The sequence below is a fragment of the Amphiprion ocellaris genome, chromosome 10 (assembly GCF_022539595.1).
Source record: "Amphiprion ocellaris isolate individual 3 ecotype Okinawa chromosome 10, ASM2253959v1, whole genome shotgun sequence".
NCBI classification, from domain to species: Eukaryota; Metazoa; Chordata; class Actinopteri; family Pomacentridae; genus Amphiprion; species Amphiprion ocellaris.
Window position 1 is genome coordinate 27833555 of NC_072775.1, and position 17224 is coordinate 27850778.

The 17224-nt window shown below is 43.1% G+C and overlaps 1 protein-coding gene across 1 annotated transcript in view; it reads right to left on the reverse strand.

Annotated features, from left to right (window-relative positions):
- Window positions 1-2100: 2100 nt before the first annotated feature.
- Window positions 2101-17224, reverse strand: part of nfatc4 (nuclear factor of activated T cells 4) — a 33511-nt gene continuing 18387 nt past the window's right edge. Inside the window, exons 5-13 of the mRNA XM_023294715.3 lie at window positions 13386-13548; window positions 13063-13163; window positions 11733-11834; window positions 11232-11419; window positions 10979-11119; window positions 6542-6597; window positions 6326-6452; window positions 3906-4607; window positions 2101-2392 (exon numbers count right to left, since the gene is read on the reverse strand). Of these exons, the coding sequence (XP_023150483.1) occupies window positions 2322-2392; window positions 3906-4607; window positions 6326-6452; window positions 6542-6597; window positions 10979-11119; window positions 11232-11419; window positions 11733-11834; window positions 13063-13163; window positions 13386-13548 (1651 nt within the window). The 3' untranslated portion in view covers window positions 2101-2321. The remainder of the gene's footprint in view (window positions 2393-3905; window positions 4608-6325; window positions 6453-6541; window positions 6598-10978; window positions 11120-11231; window positions 11420-11732; window positions 11835-13062; window positions 13164-13385; window positions 13549-17224) is intronic.

Consider the following 17224-nt stretch of genomic DNA (forward strand, 5'->3'; position numbering starts at 1 on the left):
CATGAATAGAAGTGAGAGTTTTCATGGAAAACATGAAATTGTCTGGGTGAACCCCAAACTTTTGAATGGTAGAGTATCTATATTTACGCCTGTCTTGTCTTTCATCTTTTATGTTTTTTAGGGAGCATACTGATACTGATTATCACTAATAGATTTATGCTTCTCATGTTTAATAAAACAAGAAGTTTTCAGCATTTTTCCTTCAGTTTTTATTGGTTGTTACTCCTAACCGTTAACCAATCAGACAGTGCTGGAGGAAGGACATCGCTTAAAACCACAAAGTGACTAAAAATACAGAAAGAGGCTTTTTCACAGCCAAATGAATTCATTTTTAGATTAATTTATTCAACCAGGAATGTGTAAAAACAATAACAGTACTAATTATCTAAAAAAAAATGCAGGATTTCAGATCTGATGACAGGTTGATTCCTAGTCACTGGCTCATTGCAGATCAATTTTGTGTGGATATTTTCTCAGTATGTGATGTTTTGTTGTGTCACAATGCACCAAAAAAGCAAAACAACTTAAGACCAACATTTGTTTCCTGAAATCATGACTTTCAGTTAAGCACTATGTCCACTGAATATAAACTACAAGGTAAAAAGTTATTTGCAACAACAGGGGACGGGACACTTTAAACACCGGCAGTATTCCTTTATAGCTATTTTCAGATTGCCTTCACCTCTCATGAACTTTCCATGTGTAACCACCTTTCCTGAGCAGCAGCCAGAGAGAAAGGTAGAAGCTGGAAAAGTCTCGAAGGATTTACAGTTCCTGAATCCAACAGTAAGCTCACAGTCAGAAAGCTACATCTACCCTTTAAAACATTAGGCTTTTTGATCTCCCAGTGTGTCCATATATGGTCCCACTGAACCATATAGACCCATAAAACTGTCAAGAAACAATATAATACTATTTTAGCGCCTTTTTGTTAGGTTTGCTGAGATTTTATTGCTTTTGCAGGAACTAGAGATTTTTGTCTGTCTCTCTCGCAGCCTCGGTTATTTAAAGTACAAACAGCTGAACATATGACCTGTGAGGTTTTACAGCAACGAGTAACATCTCAAACAGCTGCTGATTTAGGAACATTCCCTCCTCCCTCCCGATGTCACTGTTCAAGTCAACGCTGACAATCTGACAAAATGTTCTTCTTACAAAAGCTTTCAAACAGCTTAAAAAGTTGCAGCTTGTTCACATCAAGCGGCCACATTCACAAAGTTACTCTTGGTCTCAACACTTCTTTACCTTCACACCAGCCAACACAAACAGAGAAACGCCGTCTGAAGCTGATTTACAAACTTACTGGTCAAGATGTTATCACTATATATAAAAGAAATCTGAAGTAATTGTTGTTATTTGGCAAAAAAAATATTCTAAATTCCATTATACAGAAAGTTTTAAAAACTGAGAAGATCTTCAAAAAACTTATTTTTCAGGACAATTAAATGGAAGTTTCTTTAAACAATGGTCATGTATTTTCTAGATATGGAGCATTGTAGAAATTTTGTGAAATATTAGGTTTAAAGTCACTTCATGGTCATTGATAACACCTTTGAAATCTCAGTTCTGTATATCAAAGTTACACATTTAGAGGGATTTTTTTCATGAAAATAATGTTTTCATACCCTGAAATGGCTTCGATGTAGTTCTGCACAGTTGCTTCCTACAGAAAGTGCAGACCTATGAAGTCTCATCTTTCTATCCACACACCGCTTTGCTTTTTGCTGCAGCTCGAGCACACTAGCTCACCTACAAATCAAACGCTGTAAAACTACTACACGATGTCAAGTTGTAATATCAAAGTAATTCAGGGACACATGTTCAAGCCATAAACCAACTCTGAAGAATAACAATAATACAGAAATTCCCACCCTGCAAGCTGACAGAACTGGTTCTTTAGCTTTGTGATGTGTGTGTGTGTGTGTGTGTGTGTGTGTGTGTGTGTGTGTGTGTGTGTGTGTGTGTGTGTGTGTGTATATATATATAAATATATATATATAATATACATATAAATATCTTGATTTTCAGCCCTCTCTTCTGAATTCAATGTTAATTTAGACTTTTTGAAGGTAAATAAACACAACACACACCAAACCCAAGCAGTTTCTTGTATAATTTATATTGAAAACATGTTAAAAACATTAGTTTCCCTTTATAAAACAGTTACCTGTGGTCATAATTAAAACAGTGTCCTTGTAACCAGAGTCCCCTCTCACCCCTCTGTCAATATTACATGTAACTGCTGCAGTGGCGCATCTTAATACCAAGTACATAAGGAAATTAAAATTATGCTGGATATCAAACGGGGGACCTCCAGCCGCTTAGTTGGGCTGGTTGTCCATCTGTGAGCCTGACTGGTACGACTGGATGTCCTCTCCGATGAACTCTGACACTGTGGAAGGAAGAAGAGGAGAGATTCACAATCGAGCTTCTTCAATCTTTTTATTAACATCATAGACACAGGTTATGCATTGCTAGAATTAAAGAAAATCAACCTGTATATAAAAACCTAAAGATAATTTTACACTTGTTTATTTGGAAAGCCTCCATTTATGCAAATCTTCTTGCTATGATGACCTGATGCTGATAATAAAGCGACATTTTTGCAGTAAATAAGTAGAAATCTTAATAACATTTGTAGGAAAGACAACAAATCACAAGGAAAAGGGTACTAATACTACTTTGTCCTTAAAACATATATTTTTGTATGGTCTTCTTCTGTAATCCTGACTTAAAGGGAGGGATAGATGTTAAGAAATAACTCTGTAAGATGTCTTATGCTTGCATGCACTTCTTTCAAAATACTTTGTAGCTCAATGTCTGAAAAGTGCAAACTAATCAGTGAAGGCTGGGAACATCTAAAAGCTGCAGCAGGTGTTGCAACAACTACAAGGTAATAGCATCTCATAATGTTGCTGATACTAGTTTGTCGCCAAATCTGTCAGCATTCATGTCGTCTGATAAGAAACATGAAATCGCAAGACATCTTATAAGCAATATCTCTGTTTTCCAACTGATAATTGTCTTATTAACTATATTTTCCAGTTTTCCAGAAACAAATTTAAGACATATCTCTCAAAAATATGCTTTAATGTTATGTGTTAATGCAAAAAGTAGAATATAGGCCAATAGATATTTTAGATTCTATATATGTGTTGGCTTGAAGAATCTACTATTATGCTACTATGCTACAGACAAGCACAGATTATAGTTATCACTTTAAGCATGATTAAAATCAAATAACACATCATAAATATTACAAACATGTAGATCAGGACTTTTTTTAACCACTTGGTCACTCAGACTTCTCTCACCCACATGTTGGGGACATTTTACCTCCAACACTCATCAAAATCTGGATTTTCTTGCCCTATTAAGTGGCAAAGACAGTGAAAAAGATATATCCAAATTACAGGATTAAACCTGTTGATTCTCTGGATGTTCAAAGACTAAACCAGTCACAGAGCATCTTGTAATTTGAGAGGGTTAAACCACTGACCTGTGATCAACCAAGCTGGTAATAAGAACGCAAAAATGTAATTTCTTAAATGATAAAGTTCAGTTGCACTGGCATTAATCACAAGGAAAGCTGCAACCTGAGACAATAAGCACAGTAGACTATAGAGATTGTCTCCAACTATGTTATAATGCAAAAATACAACAACTCAATAGCAACACAAAAAGAAAAAATGTAGTTTTAAAAAGCCCCTTTATTAATCTGTGGTTCTATTAAAGAAACACCTTTCAACACATTTAATCTTCCATCCACACACAAAAACTGAACATAACACTGTAAAAATAACTCATTTTAATTTTCTGTCTTTTAAAATCTGCTTTACATGTTGCAGTGTAGCTACTTTATCAACAAATCAATGCATAAATTAAAATTAGCAGACATATCTCACCTTCTTCAAAGGTAATGTGGTGAATAGAGGCAGAGGTGCTAAACTCCAGAGGACACTCCTGGATCTTGGCCTCACTCTCTCTCCCATGTCCCGTGCCCAGCACCCTCCCCTGGGGGTCCCAGCCCTCGTAGTGGGAGTAGGCTGCAGGGCAGATGTCCTGATAGGAGCTGGGGTTGGACGGAGGGGAGGGACACATCTCCGGAGGGTAGGTGGAGTACTGCGGGTAGGGGGAGGTGGGGATGGGAGGCAGGGGGGAGGTGGAGATGGGACTCCCAGCAGGAAAGGGGCTGAGAGAGGAGGAGTGGGAGGGCGAGGGTGAAGAGGAGAGGTAGGGTGAGTCCAGCCAGGGGGATGGGGAGGGGGACGGAGGCTGGGGGCCACGGGGGTACAGGGGCGGAAGGAGCTCGGTGAAGCCCAGCTCTAGGTTCTCGAAGCTGGGGTTACGTTCAGACAGGGCTACCCTGGACCCGCCGGGCTCCTCCACTGCAACGTCAGGTTTGGAGCAGAACTCCTCGTGGTAGCTCATGGAGGGGCAGGGGGGCGAGTAGGTAGAGGGGTAGGGGGGCAGGTGGAACCCCAGGCTTTGGTCTTCATGGTAACCCTGGCCCATCCTGGGCGGACCCCCCGGCCGACAAACTGTCCCCCCGTCCAGAGGCAGCACCGAGAGTCTGGACAGCAGAGGGTCCTCCTCTTTGAACATCACTGGAAGCACAAACAGAAATCACATCCAGGAATTAATCAAGAACCGTAATGTTGCTAAATATATTATCATATTCTAATATCTATAATATGTTTTTTCCCCCCAGGAGTTTAAAGTTGACCAGACTTGTTATTATGAAGCAGCTTGTCATCATTCAGTTCAATGGGGAGATTAATTTCTGCTGCATGAAATTTAGTCAGAACACATTCAGTGAACAGCATCATTTTTCAGAGCTGTTATTTATTCTGTACTTTGCAAATGTAACTTTATTTGATTGCCTTATTCGGATGACCTGTTGATGTTGACGAGAAAGAGACTTATTGTAGTTTAAAACTTTCACAGTTCAGATCAGTTCAGTTTGGCCTCAACATTGTGGAGCTGTTGCAAACTGAATTTGTTGATGTCTTTTCATGTGGAAATTAAAAAAATAGCCGAAGGTCAATGTGGTTTTGAAATATTTCAGAATCTTAATAATCACATTGTAAATAAAAATCACAGGAAACTGGAATACATCCGCACAACCAAACCTAATTTAAGCAATATGTTAGTTTGGGTAAAATTAAACTGCATTTGCTCAGTTATCAGTTTAAAAATGGACATGTTTCACTATGAAATGTCGACGTTTAATGCACTGTGCTAGACTGAAAACAGCTCAGGAACTACAATGATCAGAAATGAACTCATAGGTATCTAAAAATACATGTATTTATATCTTGATAGACATAATTTGCGATATTTTATTTGTTTGTCTAGGCAGTTACAGGTTTTTATTTAGCTTTTTTTGAAACAATTACTGTGTAAAACTTAATGTATTTGTGATTTTTTTTAGAGTGGCAATGTGTTTATTGGAAGAGAAGAAATAACGATAAAGATGTATATAAAGTAAGTAAGTTATGTTTATATCAAACTGTGTGTGTTTTAGGGGTCAGCCTAAATACTGGATATTTAGCATATTTTTATTTTTTTTAGAATAGAATAGAATAGTCTTTATTATCAATGTATAGAAAAAAAATTGTAAACGAAATTGGTGGGAGCATCTTTGCACAGTGCACAAAATACAAATATACAATAAGCATTAAGTGATAAAAATAATAAATATAGAGAATAATAACAGTCCACATGTACACACACTTACACAAAAAACTGTCCAAAAGGGGGATACTCCTTTGAGCTTATAAACCTTATATTATATATAAAATTATATATATGATATTCTAGTATCATTATTTTTTGTAACTGATTCAGGTAAACCTGAATTAATTTTAAAATGCATCAGTTTGGCTCTAATTCAACTCTCAATAACTACTACTTTGCGGTCTTCAACAATGTCCCGCCCACAGCTCCATCTGATTGGTTACACATAGGAGTAACAGCCAATCAACACAAAGAAAAGGATAAACATTGAAAGTTAAACATGTAAAACAAAAATTAACAAATGCATTTCAGCAATATCTTATGTCGGAGTTATGCAAAATTCTTACACCAAGATTTTCAGTTTTACCTCATATGTAAATGGGCTCCAAATATCAGCTATTAATCACCTTGATTACTGATAAAGAACAGTTTCGGTCGCCTGCAGATACTCTTACTGAAGATACTTCTGCTCATTGATACTGTAAATGTTGCATCTAAATGTTAACATCAGGGATGATTGTAATCTTCATTTTAAAAACACAAACTGAAGTAAACACAGCAGTCAGAGATGAAGGTGGACACTCACCAGGTAGATACTTGAAGCAGTGAGTGCTGCTGCGTTTCCTCTTCCCGTTAGAGACATAAAGACTGACGGACACGGGCCGACTGACGGACAGATTGCTGTAGGCTGGAACCCTCACACACAGCAGACACTGAAATAGACCGTTACACAGGGAATTACAGAGTCGAACATCAACAAGCGTTTCGGTTTATCTGCTGAACACAAGAGTCAGAACATTACCTCACTGCTGTTGTCGCGGTCGACGTGAGCCTCCTCCTCCCACTGCAGTTTACCATCTGATTGGGAAGACCACAACGTAGAAATAAGGTCAATAACAGTATTCTTTAGTTGTGCTCATACATAACATTTACGCTATTATTCACAAGATTTAACCCTCTGAACCTCAAGCAGGGGCTGCTTGGTGATTACCACTGTCACCTTACAGCTAGAAGATCCCTGGTTCACGGGGATTTTCTCCGGGTTCTCTGGCTTCCTCTCACAGTCCAAAAACAGGCTGAGGTTAATTGATGATTCTAAACTGTCTCTAGTTGTGAATGTGAGTGTGATTATTTGTCACTCTGTGTAGCCGCGTGATAGACTGGTGACCTGTCCAGGGTGTCCCGTCTTCACCCTAAGTCAGCTGGGATAGACTCCAGCACCCCCACGATCCTAATGAGGATTAAATGGTGTTTAAATAATGGATGGATGGATGAACCGCAAACAGTTTCAGGGTGTTTTTTGTCCCTTTTTACATTTTTACTCACTGTTTGTGTCAGGCCTGCCCCAATCAGGCGTTAGTTTGGGCTCCCCTTTTTTCCCTCCCTTTCTGTGTTCTACAGGTGTGCTGGCATGAGGGCTGCAGTGGCAGGTGGGAATGTAATCAGCGGCAGCAGAGTGGGAACAGGTGGAGCAGAGCCAATCAGAAGCCTTTGCCTCTACAATAAAGACTGACTCAACTCATCATTCCGTGTGGGACCGTAGAAGATCGACAGTCAGTCTTCGCTCAGAATATTCTGTCTCCCAAAATCGATAATCCCTTGGTAATTCTTCTGTTGCTTTTTCTAGTTTGGATTCCGCCAGTTCGTGCCACCTGTTCCTGCAGCACTCGGATCAAGAAACCAGGCCGCTAACCACTTCAGCCACTCCTGTCCAAAACCCAATTGGTCAGCGTCCGCCACTTCCAGCCACCATACCGCCACGTGCCTGTCGCCGCAGCCACTGGTACACCTGCCAGCCGTGTTCTACTCCCTTTGCCGGCCGAGCACCAGTCCTCCCCTCGTTTTCCCCGTCCACTCATGCTCTCCCTGGGCACGAGCATTTCAGACTGGTGAATCTGAATTATCTAGTGTTAGTTCTAGCGTGTTTGTGTATATTATAACTGCTGCTCGCTTCATAGCCTTATGAATTCCTATTGAGTTTTGAATTTCTATTGCGTCCGCTGTTAGTATCAGCATAGAATTCTGTTCGCCAGTTATAGCCTGGCTCATGTTACTCGAGAATCTGGTCCTTCTGATTTTCGTGTTTTCGGTTCTGTTTAGCTTTCCTATTTAGGTGTTACCTAACGTAGGTTAGCTCTTTTGTTTAGTTATTCTCCGCCAGCCCACTAGGGGAAATCCTCGCTGTGTTAGTTCTGTCCACGCTTTTTTGCGTCACTTCCGGTTTGGTCCACCGGACATGTTTGTAGTTCTTGGCGCTTCCTGAATTTGTGAATAAACCTTGTTTTGAAGACTCATTGGGTCTCCTTCCTCATTTCCTGCACCTGAGCCTCACCGAACCCGTAACAGTTTGAGTCTTGCACCTCTATGGAAACAGCACGACCATGACTGGAGGTAGACAGAACTGAAAAATGTCTTTTATGCTGTATAATAAAGTTATAATACCATAAATAATTTTTTTCCCATGGTAAACATTTCTATATTTTCACGCTATTCTGCATGTCAACTCTTGAAATGCATTTTAATTCTACAATGCTACAATTTCCTTTAGCAGACACTTTTATCCAAAGCGACGTATATCTGAGAAGATACAACACAAGCAAGGATCTAGTCAGGAGAAAACAACCTGGATAAGAGCTATAAAACAAGTTCAAGTGTGATAATAGGACCATGGTGCTTTTTAGAAAGATATTTCACCATGCTGAATGTATCTCACAACAACTTGCTCCTCTGTATTCAGTTTTTAACCATGCTGCTATTCTTGTATTGATTTATTGCTCTGTGAAAATACAGCCTGTAGTTCACCCAATTGCTCACAGAATGTTTGACTGTTGATCGCAGCTGAATGAGTCATTTATTAATTTCAAACTGTGTCAAAAAGAGCAGTTTTCTTAACAGGATCTCATGCAAAAAGTTTATTCTTGACAAATATTTGTCTTAGACAAGTAGAATAAAGTGACTTTTGAGGAGAGGTGGGTAGTAACGAGTTACATTTACTCCATTACATTTACTTGAGTAACTTTTCGAAAAAAATGTACTTCTGAGAGTAGTTATACGCTGCCATACTTTTTACTTTTACTTGAGTAGATCTGTGAAGAAGAAATGCTACTCTTACTCCGTTACACTGGGCTATGCTCGACTCGTTACTTTTTTATTTACTACATTAGATATGCTTTATTTTGCCACAGAGATGCCTCCAATGGATCTACCACATGACTGTTTCACCAATCAGACGAAGCAGCAATAATCACCTGACTCCATTTAACCAGACGTGGCCCTGCGGTCACATGACCAAATACAAACTGTAGCGGCATAGCGGCACAAACTCTTCACGCGTAGCAGACAAGGAATGAAAAAAACGGCATTTTCGAGAAATTTGATCTTGCTTCGAAATCCGACAACATTAGCATAGCATTAGCATGGATATCTCTGTCTTCGGCTTTTGTTGCTTTTGGCTTTTAACAAAAGCCGAAGATGGCTACTAACATGGGCGAAGTGAAGCGTGACATCCGGCTGGTAGGTCCGCGAGATCCAGCGGGAGACTGGGGGCGGGGACACAACCACCGAATATTTGGATATTTGGGTCCAGCCTTAATGTTATTTTCTATCTACTGAGTCTGTGCCATTTGAAGGGAAGTGAAATACAGTATATCTTGTCACTGGAAGTAGTTTGTACGGAGCCCCTCTGGTGACATGGTAAAAAAAAAGAAATAAATTGTGGCCACAATATAGCTATAACGTGCGCACGAAATACTAATTCATTCGCACGAAATACTAATTCGTGGACACGAATTAGGTACAACGTGCACACGAAATACCAATTTGTGGTCACGAAATAGGTATAATGTGCGAGTTCGGTAAAGTTAGAAAGATATTCACAGATTCAGACTTCCGGCATCAATAACTCATGAGATATAGGTTGTAAAAACATAAACGATGCCTCTTTCAAATCGTTGTAAGCTAGACAATGTGCTACAAGGCCAGTTTTATCAAAAGCAGCTGTCTTTCCAGCTGCAGGAATAACATTGATGTCTATGCACAGCTGGCTGTGTGACAAGTGAACAGGGACCGTCTGCAAAATGCAAAACCGCTGCAACAGCAAAGAGGGACACCACACAAATATCTCTGCTTATTTCTATAAATTAACCAGAATAATCCAGTTATTCTGTTGATCCTGCACTTTCAAAAAAAGACATTGTCTATCCCACTTCATATGCACTGCTGCTCCTTCTATAATCTGCCACTGACACTACATTTCTTGCTTATTTACGTAAATTCAGTCATATGCACGTTAAAAATAGACAGATCAACTTTGACGTTTTGTTTATAGCTGAACCCCTGCATGACTGAGAGAAAACTGTACTAAATATCTGTATGACTGTTAACCTCTTCAGTTCTCCTGGTAGGTGACCACTGGCATCTACTGTTCGTTTAAATGTGAAACAAGTTGCTTATTACGAATGCCTGTATCATATGAATCTGGATCTCAAAATCATTATTTATAAGCTACAAATGTGTGAAAATTTCAGTTCTGTTCTGTAATTAATAAAAGCATCTTCTTACTTGCAAAAAGACTTGATTTTACTGCCACTATTTCTACTGTTTTCTGGTCAAATTTTAATCTTCATTTCATTTATGTACTTTCTCATTATACAGCACTCCCACAATGCACCGTGAAAAGTAGTGAACAGGTGATAGTCACAACAATATGTACCATCAGGCATTGCGTCAAAGGAGAATGGCAGACAAACAGGAGAGGATACGGAGGATTTGTGGCATTTCCACAGATTTCTCATGGCTGTTTATATAGTATTAATTTGTATTTTCTATATATCTTTTCTGCATGTGTAGCTTGTTGAAATGACAACAGGCACAAGACAAATCCATGAGTTACGGTGCGAAAATGTTAAAATTAAAACGAATAATTCATATTAAATAGATAAGTTGTATTAATATGTTTAATGGAAGCAGAACGATGTATCACAAACAAAAAACATTTTCACGTATTACTTTTGGAAAATACACTTAGTATAATATGAATTTATCCCAAAAATACCAGTCAGTTCACTATAGTCAGCATCAATCTAATATGTTTTAACTGAGCGACAACTGTGATGTAATTAATAGTGCCGAGAATAAAGTAGTGTTCGGAAGTGTTTACTATATAGTATCCTCTCTGTAGGGAGTAGGGAAAGGGTGGATGATTTCAGACACAGTCTTATTGCCTTCTCTGGACATTTACCTGTTCCTCTCTCCATCAAAAGAACTCTGGATATTGGTAGGAAGTTGGTTCCACTCAGCAGAAGCTCCTCTCCTCCTTCCACAGAGCAGGACGTAAGGCTGACGGACTCAATGACGGGAAGCTCCTGAGCCGATCGCTGAGCTGCAGCAGGGAGGAAAGGCAAATATAAAATAACCTCCAGTGCTATCAGAATAAAGCTAATGCAGAGCCAGTATGTGCTGAATTGGAAAAAGTAGATAAAACAGCCACTCACAGCATTCAATGGGCAGAGAGGCGACCTGCAGTGCCAGGACCCGTCCAGGTGGGCCTACAGGGGGCGCCAGAGGGAGGTGAGTCCGAAACACCAAACGGACTCGAGTGTTTTTCCTCCCGACATCCGTTTCTCCCTTCCTCAGCTCGATGTCCGAGTTCCTCAGTTTCAGAATCCCAGCGCAGTCGATGCTGGAAAACACAAAATATTACTTATTTCATAAATTAGAGCAGCAGATTGGTTTTTGCTCAACAAACTTCTGCAGCACACTGCTTTATATTTTAGTTATGCTGTTTAATAACGTGCTCATTGGCACTTTAGTAGCCATTTCTTCACTCTGGTGCAACATCAGTGCATCTAAACATGTAGAATACAGTTATTTGTACATTTAAAGGACTCTATTTTCTCTAAATATACAAGAATCTGTGTAATATCAGTATTTTCTGCAGAGAGAATAACAGACAGGCAGACATGAAGAGGAAATGCTTCCTCTTTCTTACTCACAGGGCCGTCATGTTGTTCTCAGGGTTCAGAGGGATGTCGAGTATTTTGGTTCCAGCCTGGGCGCTCTCATGGCTGGCCGTGCCGACCATCTTCCCCGTCACCCTGAAAGACAAGAAATATGCAAATTCCAGCTATGTAACAATGAATCTGTCAAAGATTTCTTAAAGACCAAATGAATTAAAGAACGTATGAAGCACTCATTTGACACAGCTTAATGATTACAGCTTCTAAAATGCAAAGATTTGCTGCTTTTCTTGTTTTAAATGATTTTAAAACAAGAAAAGCAGCATGGTTTACATATTTTTTACTTTGTGTACATTGTGTCATCTTGACTCATCTGTGTGTGTTTCTGTCATCCTCTGATGGAGAAAATGGAAAGGCAGCAATCAGAACTCCGCATTTACATACACATATATATTTAAACAAATGTGCTTTTTATTGATATTACTTCATATTTCATTGTGCTTCAGTATCTCAGTGGCTTATTGATTACAACTGTAACAGCGCGTTCTTCCATTCTGAATCTGCTAGACGTCAATTTGAAAGTGTTTTTAGTAATAAAAAAATGTGTTGCATGAACAGTTTACAAGATTCACTGAACATTTTGGAGGATTCTGTGTCTACAGATATGAAACTTTCTTCTATTTTAAGACTTTTATGTAATTTATCTTATAATAATATTTGAATGGTTTTTATATGCCTATCATATTCATTGCCAGGATTTATGATCCTGTATTAGTGGCATCATGTGTTTTTGGCTTATCATTTCTTGATTGTGTTCCCAAATTTTGTGGAGAAGGGGGTCTAAATCTGTTCTATGGTGTCTTTTTATTGCTACAAAATGCCTTTCCCCATTTGCAGTGAGCATCTGACTTATGTGTCTCTTATTATGATGTGAATGGTGACCAAAGTTGGACTTCCTGAGGATCAATAAAGTTATTTTATCTTATCTTATTTAAATCACATGCAAAGAAAATGCTGCTGCTGATGTCCCCAAATATCATACAGATGCCCTAAAAAGTAAGTCCTTGAGTAGAATCTCACCACATATTAAAGCAGATGTCAGCTGTTTAGTTCAGAATGAATATACTGTTTCACACTGAATGATTCCACATTTTCTGCTCCCATTCAGAGAAAAGCTACACTTGACAACAACTGGGGCAAGAAATTTCCTGGACCAACAGCAGAAGCAGCTGGTGGTTTAGTTACGCAACGGTTAAACCACAGCAGTCAGATGATGTGTCCCATGAGTCCCTTGAACATTAATGTGTGATAAAAGATGCATGGTTATAAGTTTGCCCCTACACAGAAACATGCTGCGGCTCAGTACCTGTGAATCTGATAGAAAGGATGAGGTCTGATCGATCGGTCGTCAGCTGTTCCGACGAAAACCTGAAGCGACAGCGGCTTCCTCTCAGTGTATCCACACAGCTGCAGGGAGACACAGTGTGACCGGTGAAATCAAACTGTGACGAGACCCATGCATCCTAACACTTTGTTCTAGAGTCACGTGAACTCAGTCTCAACAAAATCGCTGCTTAAACTGAAACTACATTCAAAGTAAAACACCCTCAGAGATGTTAAAGTAGCATCAATACGTGCAACACCTCTAATGTAACAACTTGTTTCAGCAGCTGCAGGTTTGTGCTTCACCTTGACAACAGGATGTCCGGTTGGAGCAGCTTTCACGGCTCCTCGGCTGCCCTCCGTCTCGTAGTGGGCTCTGTGGTGAGGACGGGGCTGCACCTCAATACGCAGCTCGTACTGGTCAAACTGGGATGGCAGCGGCCAGTCGAGTGGCGGCAGCGCGTTGGACCTGAAGAGTGTGAAATCACAGTTTTAGCTGTGGTGAAGGTGGACAAGCTGGGAGCCCGAATGGGGATCATGTTGGGTTTTAGTTTAGTGATCAAGAACCAATAACTGATATGTGGAACTGACACACATTTGTAGGTAAAATGACAATCCAAGTGTCAAAATTTTAAAGAGCAGAAACTCCACCATGAAATTAGTGTTATTGTTTCCTCATGTTTTACACGTTTAATTAAAAGAGAACGGTTCCACAACCAAAGTTTGTATTTTTGTATTTCACTTCTTTCTTGTAACCCTCTGAATTCAAGCAGGGGCTGCACAGTGGCTTGGTGGTTAGCACTGCCAACCTGCAGCTAGAAGATCCCCGGTTTGTGTCACAAAGACATCCCAGGAAAGCCAGGATCTTTCTGCATGGAGTTTGCATGTTCTCCCTGTGCACGTGTGGGTTTTCTCCGGGTACTCCAGCTTCCTCCCACAGTCCAAAAATATGCTGAGGTTAATTGGCAACTCTAAGTTGTCTGTAGGTGTGAATGTGAGTGTGATTGTTTGTCTCTATGTGTAGCCCTGTGATAGACAGTTGACCTGTCCAGGGTGTCCCCTGCCTTCGCTCTAAGTCAGCTGAGATAGACTCCAGCCCCTGGCGACCCTAATGAGGATTAAGAGGTGTATAGATGATGGATGGATGGACATTTATCTTACTGGTTTTTAGGCAGTACAAATCATAAAATCAAGATAAACACCCATCCATCCATCCATCTTCTACCGCTGATCCGGGTCGGGTCGCGGGGGCAGCAGCTTTAGGAGGGAAGCCCAGACCTCCCTCTCCCCGGCCACATCATCTAGCTCCTCCCGGGGGACCCCAAGGCGTTCCCAGGCCAGCTGGGAGACATAGTCTCTCCAGCGTGTCCTGGGTCTTCCCCGGGGCCTCTTCCCAGTGGGACGTGCCCTAAACACCTCACCAGGGAGGCGTCCAGGAGGCATCCTAATTAGATGCCCGAGCCACCTCATCTGGCTCCTCTCTACGCGGAGGAGCAGCGGCTCTACTCTGAGATCCTCCCGGATGGCCGAGCTTCTCACCCTATCTCTAAGGGAGAGCCCAGCCACCCTGCGGAGGAAACTCATTTCAGCCGCTTGTACCCGCGATCTTGTTCTTTCGGTCACTACCCAAAGCTCGTGACCATAGGTGAGGGTAGGAACGTAGATCGACCGGTAAATTGAGAGCTTCGCCTTTCGGCTCAGCTCCCTCTTTACCACGACGGACCTGTACAGCGCCCGCATTACTGCGGAGGCCGTAGCAATCCGCCGGTCGATCTCTCGTTCCATCCTTCCCTCACTCGTGAACAAGACCCCGAGGTACTTAAACTCCTCCACTTGGGGCAGGACCTCATCCCTGACCCGGAGAGTGCACTCCACCCTTTTCCGGCTGAGGACCATGGACTCGGATTTGGAGGTGCTGATCCTCATCCCAACCGCTTCACACTCGGCTGCGAACCGATCCAGTGAGAGTTGGAGGTCCTGGCATGATGAAGCCAACAGGACCACATCATCCGCAAAAAGCAGTGACGGAATCCTGAGGTCACCAAACCGGACCCCCTCAACACCCTGGCTGCACCTAGATATTCTGTCCATAAAAATTATGAACAGAATCGGTGACAAAGGGCAGCCCTGGCGGAGTCCAACTCTCACTGGAAACGAGTTCGACTTATTGCCAGAGATGCGGACCAAGCTCTGGCACCGGTCATACAGGGAACGGACAGCCTGTATTAGGTGGTCCGTTACCCCGTACTCCCGGAGCACTCCCCAGAGGGTTCCCCGAGGGACACGGTCGAAAGCCTTCTCCAGATCCACAAAACACATGTGGACTGGTTGGGCAAACTCCCATGCACCCTCAAGGACCCTGCTGAGGGTGTAGAGCTGGTCCACAGTTCCACGGCCGGGACGAAAACCACATTGCTCCTCCTGAATCCGAGGTTCGACTATCCGGCGGATCCTCCTCTCCAGTACCCCTGAATAGACCTTCCCGGGGAGGCTGAGGAGTGTGATCCCCCTATAGTTGGAACACACCCTCCGGTCCCCCTTTTTAAAAAGAGGGACCACCACCCCAGTCTGCCAATCCAGAGGCACTGCCCCCGATGTCCACGCGATGTTGCAGAGGCGTGTCAACCAGGACAGCCCCACAACATCCAGGGCCTTGAGGAACTCCGGGCGGATCTCATCCACCCCCGGGGCCCTGCCACCAAGGAGCTTTTTAACTACCTCGGCGACTTCGACCCCAGAGATGGGAGAATCCACCCCCGAGACCCCAGGCCCCGCTTCTGAATCAGAAGGCGTGTCGGTGGGATTGAGGAGGTCTTCGAAGTACTCCCCCCACCGATTCACAACGTCCCGAGTTGAGGTCAGCAGTGCACCATCCCCACTATACACAGTGTTGACAGTGCACCGCTTTCCCCCCCTGAGACGCCGGATGGTGGACCAGAATCTCTTCGAAGCCGTCCGGAAGTCGTTTTCCATGGCCTCGCCAAACTCCTCCCATACCCGAGTTTTTGCCTCGGCGACAGCCGCAGCTGCAGCCCGCTTGGCCAGCCGATACCTGTCAGCTGCCTCCGGAGTCCCACAGGCCAAAAAGGCCCGATAGGACTCCTTCTTCAGCTTGACGGCATCCCTTACCGCCGGTGTCCACCAACGGGTTCGGGGATTGCCGCCGCGACAGGCACCGACCACCTTGCGGCCACAGCAACGATCAGCCGCCTCAGCAATGGAGGCACGGAACATGGTCCACTCGGACTCAATGTCCCCCACCTCCCTCGGGACATGGTTGAAGCTTGACCGGAGGTGGGAGTTGAAACTCCTTCTGACAGGGGACTCCGCCAGACGTTCCCAGCACACCCTCACGATCCGTTTGGGTCTGCCAGGTCTGACTGGCATCCTCCCCCACCATCGGAGACAACTCACCACCAGGTGGTGATCAGTTGACAGTTCCGCCCCTCTCTTCACCCGAGTGTCCAGGACATGCGGCCGCAAGTCCGACGATACGACAACAAAGTCGATCATCGAACTGCGGCCTAGGGTGTCCTGGTGCCAAGTGCACATATGGACACCCTTATGCCTGAACATGGTGTTCGTTATGGACAATCTGTGACGAGCACAGAAGTCCAATAACAGAACACCACTCGGGTTCAGATCGGGGGGGGCCGTTCCTCCCAATCACGCCTCTCCAGGTCTCACTGTCATTGCCAACGTGAGCGTTGAAGTCCCCCAGCAGAACTATGGAATCCCCAGAAGGGGCGCTCTCCAGCACCCCCTCCAAGGACTCCAGAAAGGGCGGATACTCCGAACTGCTGTTCGGCCCGTAGGCGCAAACAACAGTAAGGAACCGTCCCCCCACCCGAAGGCGAAGGGAGGCCGCCCTCTCGTCCACCGGGGTAAACTTCAACACACAGTCACCGAGCCGAGGCGCAATGAGTATTGACACCCCTGCTCGGCGCCTCTCACCATTGGCAACTCCAGAGTGGAAGAGAGTTCAACCCCTCTCGAGAGGGCTGGTTCCAGAGCCCCTGCTGTGTGTCGAGGTGAGGCCGACTATATCAAGTCGGAACTTCTCAACCTCGCACACCAGCTCAGGCTCCTTCCCCGCCAGAGAGGTGACGTTCCACGTCCCTAGAGCCAGCTTGTGTAGCCGGGGG